At 40.4% G+C, this 7,430-nt stretch overlaps 1 protein-coding gene across 1 annotated transcript in view; it reads left to right on the top strand.

Annotated features, from left to right (window-relative positions):
• Positions 1 to 3,468: 3,468 nt before the first annotated feature.
• ACTR2 (actin related protein 2) overlaps positions 3,469 to 7,430 on the top strand; it is a 36,374-nt gene continuing 32,412 nt past the window's right edge. Inside the window, exon 1 of the mRNA XM_004435616.3 lies at positions 3,469 to 3,629. Coding sequence (XP_004435673.1) covers positions 3,582 to 3,629 — 48 coding nt within the window. The 5' untranslated portion in view covers positions 3,469 to 3,581. The remainder of the gene's footprint in view (positions 3,630 to 7,430) is intronic.

Here is a 7,430-nt window from a genome sequence, read left to right as displayed (position 1 = left end):
TTTTAAATTTCTATTAAGTCCAATTTATCAATTTTTTTTATGGATCATGATTTTGGTGTCATAACTAAGCAATCTTTGCTTACCGTAACATCAAAAGGTTTTTCTCCTGTTTTCTTCCAGAATTTATAAAGTTTTAGCTCTTTTATATTTAGGTCTATGATTCATTTGAATTAATTTTTATGTATGGTGCGAGGTAAGGATCAAAGTTCTTCTCTCCCACCATGCATGGATATTTAATTGTCCCAGCACTATTTGTTAAAAACATTACCCTTTCCCTATTGAATTGTTTTAGCATATTTGTTGAAAATCAATTGACCATAAATGTAAGGGTTTATTTCTGGGCTATCTATTCTGTTCCGTTGATCTATATGTCTATCCTTATGCCAATGCCACACTGTCTTCATTGCTGTAGCTTTATAATATGTTTTGAAATCAGATAATAGAAGCCCACCACCTTTGCTTTTCTTTTTCAAAATTGTTTGGTTATTCTGGTTCCTTTGCATTTCCATATACATTTTAGGATCAAACTTGTCAATTTCTAAAAAGAAGAAAGCCTGCTGGAGTTTTGATAGAGACTACATTGAATGTATAGATAAATTTGGAGAGAACTATCATCTTAACAGTAAGTGTTCAATCCATGAATATGGTATGTTTATTTATCTAGATCTTCTTTGATTTCTCTCAACAATGTTTTATAGTTTTCAGTGTATAGGTCTTACATTACTTTCATTAAATTTATTCAGATTTTTATGATGCTCTTGTGAATGGAATTGTTTTCCTAATTTCATTTTGAGATTGTTCACTGATAGCATATATAAATACACTGATATCTATATGTAGATCTTATATCCTATGACTTTGCTAGACTTAATTTTTGTTAAATCCCCCATTTCTCATGTGTAAAATGGGGATATCTATCTGGCAAGATTTTTGTGTGGAATAACGTACGCAAACTCTCAACTGAAGGCTAGAAATGAAGCCCCCCTCCTGAAAAATTCAATTACATAAAATCGGGGGTGGGGTGGGGGGGTGGGCACAGTATTTTGAGGAAAGTAAAATGACCAGGATTCACCTGGTGTAAATGGCAGGAACCATTCACCAATAGTATTATATCTGAATTTGCATAATCAAGGAGTTTTGCTACATTTTCATTTGTGTAGTGAATAGATGTTTGCTATTTTCTGTCATCTGCATGTATTGTTTTTACAATCAGAAGAAAACAACAAATGTTATTCTTAAAAAGTAAAAATCAAGGTCCGGCCCCATGGCTTAGTGGTTAGGTGAGCCTGTTCCACTGCTGGTGGCCCGGGTTCGGATCCTGGGCGCGCACCAACGCACTGCTTGTCCGGCCATGCTGAGGCGGCGTCCCACATACAGCAACTAGAAGGATGTGCAACTATGACATACAACTATCTACTGGGGCTTTGGTGGGAAAAAGGGGGAAAAAAAGGAGGAGGATTGGCAATAGATGTTAGCTCAGGGCCGGTCTTCCTCAGCAAAAAGAGGAGGATTGGCGTGGATGTTAGCTCAGGGCTGATCTTCCTCACAAAAGAAATAAAAAAAAGTAAAAATCAGTAATCCATTTAATTTCATAAAGAGGAAAAGTAAAAGGACATAGAAATGCTTGAGTTCAATTTGCTGAGACCAATTAAATGTGCTTCCAGGAAAACTGCACAGTGCTAGGCACTGGGGTCACAAAAATAAGATGTATAATTTATGAACTAATACACAGTTCAGCAGGCTTCTGAAGAACCTCGACGACTATTGAAGCAGGGTTGGGGAAGACATAGTTCCCTGAGGCTTCCTTCCCATCCTAACCTCTCAAACTTCCAACTACCACTATGGCAGATTTACTTTGATCTATTTTATATGTTGGGGTTCCATATAAGATTAAATTTGAATAAAGCATTCTATGCCTTTATAAAGGTTTGAAAACCACTGGTCTAATACAAGAACAAAGTGAAAACGGAGAGGCAGCCTAGTATTATAATACTGAATGGGGGGTTCATGATCCAAGTTTTATTCTAGTCATTGTACATGTACAGCCATGTGGAAGGCACAATTCTAGTTCTCACCTCTCGAAAAGGATGGCATTTTTTTCTAGATGAATTTTAATGTCATTCATCCAATAAATATTTGTTGAGTTTAACAAGCACAATAATGTTATTCATATATCCATTGTAAAGTAACAACAAAGGAAGAGAGTAAAGAGCATCTTGAGGGTTATCAGCAAAGTCTTCGGAGAGTGACAACTGGGTCTTAGAGCACCAGTCGAAGTCTCCCAATTGATTAAAAAGAAAAAAGGTAGGGGCATCACAGATGGAACTGCACATTTAAAAATATGGAATTAGGGCCGGCCCTGTGGCTTGGCGGTTAAGTGCGCGCGCTGCGATGCTGGCGGCCCGGGTTCGGATCCCGGGTGCGCATCGAGGCACCACTTCTCCGTTCATCCTGAGGCCGAGTCCCACATACAGCAACTAGAAGGATGTGCAGCTACGACACACAACTATCCACTGGGGCTTTGGGGGGAAAAAATAAAATAAATAAAATCTTTAAAAAAATAAAAATAAAAATATGGAATTAATAATAAATAGCTACCACTGAATGGATGCTTACTCTATGCACAGAATTTTATCCTCACAACCACCCACGGAAGTAGAGGTTATTACACCCATGCACAGACAAGGATATGCCCAAATCAACAAAACTCTTGAGTAGCAGGGCTAGATTTGAAACTGGGGTTGTCTATTTCAAAGCCGAGGCTCTGGGTTCAAATGGGTACATATACTTAAGAGGTGTGAAGCAACACGGTGCTGCTGGAAGAGGGAAGTGGTGAGTTATAAGGCTGGAAATGTAGGCACCCACTCTCATTCACTTGACTAAAGACAATTTGGGCAAAGAAGAGTTGGGCTGGAATTGGAGGTATCGGTATAAATGCATGATTTCAAATATGTGTGTGTGGGTGTATCCATTAAGGCTCTGTCCACTGAAAAGGCCTAGAAGCAAGAGCACACCAAGCCATGTTCAACGGTGGGATGGGCAAGCACCTCCAGGTTTGCTTCCCCACACGGCTGGCTTTTCCGCCACATTCCATTGCCATCTCGCGACAGACCCGGTGTCCTTCACCTGCTTGCGCCTTCTGCAGCAGGATGAGAGGCGCCCTCAATTCCAGACACGCCTGAGGGAGAAAGTCGCAACACCCTCCAGGTTGACTGCCATCAACGCCCGGCGAAGCCCGGGGAACGAAATGCTGAGAGGAAGAATCCCGGGTGGGCGGTGTCGGTGACTGTGGGGCTGGAGCCGGAACTGGAGCTGTGGGCGGGGCCTTGGCGCTTCTCCGTTTCTTATAGGAGCTCACCGCTGCCAGTCTCGGCCTCCTCCCACCTGTCCCCACATCTTCCGCATAGGCCGTCAGTTAAATGGCGGGGGGGGGGGGGCCGGGAGGAGACTTCCGGTTGGGGGGAGAAAGTTGGGACGAGGGAGGGGCCGCGAGCGCGGAGGAAGAGGAAGAGGAAAGGGCCGGGCGGCGGCGGCGGCTGTAGGTTGTTCGGCGGTGGTGGCGGCTCTCTTCCGGGCGGACGATGGACAGCCAGGGCAGGAAGGTGGTGGTGTGTGACAACGGCACTGGGGTAAGCGCCCAGCGGGGAGCCGCGGCGGCCACAGGCCCGGCGGGGATGTGGGGGGGGCGCGCGGGCCCTCGGCGTCCGGGGCTGCACCCCTGGGCCCTCGGGCCGGCGGGATGAAGGGGCGCGGGCCAGCGCTGCCTGCCCCCGCGGGCGTGGGGAGTTGGCGGGCCCGGTCCGACCCAGGTCTCCCGGAGCCTCCCGCCCCGGCCGCCTTCTGGGTCAGGGCGGCGGGCGAGGCCGGCGCTGGGTGGGCATGTCACCTGCTGCCCGGCAGGGCCGGCGCCGCGCTCCAGCGGGGGCAATTTGGCTAAAGGGCCGGAGGGGTAAAAGGCTGGGTTTGTGTGTTCGAGAAGGGCTCCGTTCCCCACGGTCGCTGGTGTGTGAAACGGAGAAAGACCTAGAGGCCTTCTTCTTCCTGTATAGTTGAAGGTAGCGAACGAGAGGCAGGAAACGAGTTTAAAGAAAAAAAGGGAAGTGCTGTCATGCAAGGAGCCTCAGCCCTTTCGCAGTGTTAGAGAGTTATGTTGTGTGTGGTTTTTTTTTTTTGAGAGAAGGGGAGGCTAGATAGCAGCACATCATTTACTTTTTCGTTCTGCGCGCTGGGAATTTGGCCCAGGGGCAGCCCCGCAGAGACCAGCATGTTCCATTGAATGATCTTGGGAGATCTAGGACCCCGCAAGGCCGAAGGGTTAATTCCACTGACCTTGGGGGAAGGTAATCAGTTTTGGTCTCCCCCCTTCCTTTTTTTCCTTAGGTGCACTAAGATTCTAAAATGCAAATAATTGTAAAAATCTGAGTAAAACACTTTTTTAGAAATTATTTGAAAGTTATCTCAAACGCCCACCCCCTTTAAAAAATGTATTTTGGGCAGCAAAGTCAGCAGATTAAAAGACGGAAATGTTATTTATTTTGGATGAGTTCTGTAGTGATCATTTCCCCTTCATTACAGTAACGTCGAACCGTTTTGGAGTTGCATATTGTGTGACTTTTCTCCCCTGCTTTCCATAAATGTGACATATGAATTAAAATAGATTTTACTTGAACTTTAAAACACTTTGGAAACTGGGTTGTTGAGGGGGAAAAAAAGCTAATATTCACTACCATAATACTTCCCTTGATTGAATTTATTAGAGATTTTTACAAGCAATAATTATACTAGCTTTCTGAACTAAGTTAAAAATGAACAAGAATAAGAAGAGTGTTATAATGGGACATCCATACAAAATAGAATACTTAAAAAAGGCAGATCCACTGCTATGGAAACATGTCTTAACTTAAAAAAAATTTTAGAATGAGCCTATTTATGTGTGTTTTCTGTATTAAAGATATTTATATGTACGCAAACTTGTATCTGTATATGAAAGTTTTGGAGGGATGCGTAAGGAATGTTCATATGGTTACCTGTGAGACTAGGAATAGGAAGTGAGGGAAGATAGGAAAGACTTCATGACTTCCGAATTATTGGAAAAATGTTCTTTGTTTTGTTTTTTAGCAAAACATGTATTAAGCTATCTTTAAACTAAAGAAACTATAAATGTGTATAACTTTTACAGTTAAAACTCAGTTAAAGGTGCTTTTTAAAGAATTTAAGTTCCAAATTGACTTCTAAATAAATTTAAAGCTTTAAAAATTGAATTTAAAATATTTTATTTTGCTAATATTTTGTTTTGTCAGGTATTCTCTTTAGAAATCTGAGCCAGCTATATTTTATTGGATTCTTCTTTTTTGAATGGTAATGAACCCTGTACTTGTAATATAATGAGCTTTTCAATATTCACTTAGAATAGGACTGTTAACCATGAGCTCATTTTTATGTTACTATTTTATTATTTTAGCTGTGTTGAAAGCTGATTGTGTATTATTGGTTAGTCTCTTGTCTAATCCATAATTTAAGAATCTTGTTCCTTAAGACAAGGGATCAGTTACTATGACATAAATAGAAAAAATGTAGTTAATTCAAACAAAAATGTATTTGGTGTTACATTTCTAGTTGTCTTTAAATTTTATCCAGATTTTCTATAGACACGATTGACTTCAAATGAAGAAAGAGCTCTGATATAATACGTAATCAGGATGCTGTGATATTTCTGAAAATTTAGAGGATTAGGAACCATTTAGAGTCTATATTCTGTTTCTTACTGCTTATACTTCATAGTCATCCTGATTTTATTTAGTTACCTGAAGGTATAGTGATTCCTTTACAATGAAATATTCAAGAAGATATTCAAATTTAATTTCTAAAAACTTGTGGGATTAGTTGTTGCCCTAAAGCAACTTGTCTCTTACACATTTTAGGTCTTAAAATTACAGGCAGTTTGAGAAGTTGATGATTTTTTAAACTCCTCTGGCAGGCCCTAAGTCGAATGCTCTAAGAGTAGGTGAGATCTTATGATCACATGCCGGATGTTGATCCTGCTTCTCTTCTCACTAGCCCCCAACTAGAGCAGTGTCTCGTTAGAGCAGCCTACAGGAGGGAAAGTCATCCTATTCCAGTAATTTATGTGCTTCATCTTCGTACTTGTTCAAACCTACTCCGTAAAATAGCCACTGAAAGTGGCCAGATAGATGAAAATCTGGAGGTCTGCTTAGGTTTAGGTGCTTTTCAAGAGTTGAGCCCAGGCCCCTGGTGGTGTGTATTCTTATACCAGACTTGAGTGATTTTGTCAGCAGTGAGTTAGTTCACCAACAAAATGAAGACAAGTGCCTACTGTGTGACAGGTACAGTTTTTAGGGTTTAGTGATACAAAGTAGCTTATAATGCTAGGATAATTATATATTCATTTATAATTCACAGTTGTAGTTGATTATGGCCTGCTTTCTCAGGCTTATGCTAATTTATATGTTGAATTTAGGAGTGTTTGAAACAGAAATAAACCAAAACCAAGTTTGTTTTTACCCTCCAAGATGCTTTGGAATAAACACAATAAATATTTTGATGGTGTGAGATCAGAATAATCACTATACAATTAAATTAATACGTCAATACCATCAGATAAAATTAATAAAGGAAAAATACAAATTAAGCCTAAATGAGGCTTCATAAATCTTTTATTTTCTGAGGCAAGAAAGGTACTTTTAGAGCAATTGTAGATGGAGTTTTTCTTCATTTTTGCTTGAGAGAATGCTAAGAACTGTTCATGTTCTTAGCATTTGATGACTCAGTAGGAAGTAAGAGCCAGTTTAAACCACAGTGCTATAAAGAGGAAACTATATATGGTAAAATCTATTTCTTAAACACAGCCTTATTGCATACAACGAGAGAACTAAGTCACCGTATCTTAAAATGATGGCAGTGGGGGAGGAATTTAAAGGATTAAAATGATAGCAAATGAGTAGTTTAGAAAAGAATATTTTTTTTGTATTTCATCACATCATGGTTTAGATTTTTAAAAACACTGTTTTTTTGCAAGCAAGGGAATGCCAGGTTGTCTATTAGTTTTATATTATTGAGAAGTAGATTATTTTAATGATATTCTTGTTATTATAGCTATTAATGCTTTCACATTTGAAATAATGTGAAATAGTGCAGTTACTGCCCCTTTGACAGCGTATCTAATATGCTGTAGGGATGCCAGCACTGGATTACTATGGCAGCATCTGCTTCCAATAAGCTACTAGTTAAGCAGAATAAATAATTTCATTAGTAAGTGATTGATATCTTTAATTTGAACTAAAAGCCGAATTTCCTTTTTTTTTGTAAAGCACAGAAATAGTAGGTTTAAAACTGTTTTTGTAGTTTCGGGGGGTGTCAATTTTTGTCTTTTTACCTTAGGCACTTGGCAAGTATTTTATCCCTTAAAATAT

This window comes from Ceratotherium simum, chromosome 11 (genome assembly GCF_057802395.1).
Source record: "Ceratotherium simum simum isolate JZ-2026a chromosome 11, ASM5780239v1, whole genome shotgun sequence".
Taxonomy (NCBI): Eukaryota; Metazoa; Chordata; class Mammalia; order Perissodactyla; family Rhinocerotidae; genus Ceratotherium; species Ceratotherium simum.
Note: the sequence above shows the minus strand (reverse complement) of the source record. Positions and strands in the feature narration are given on the sequence as shown.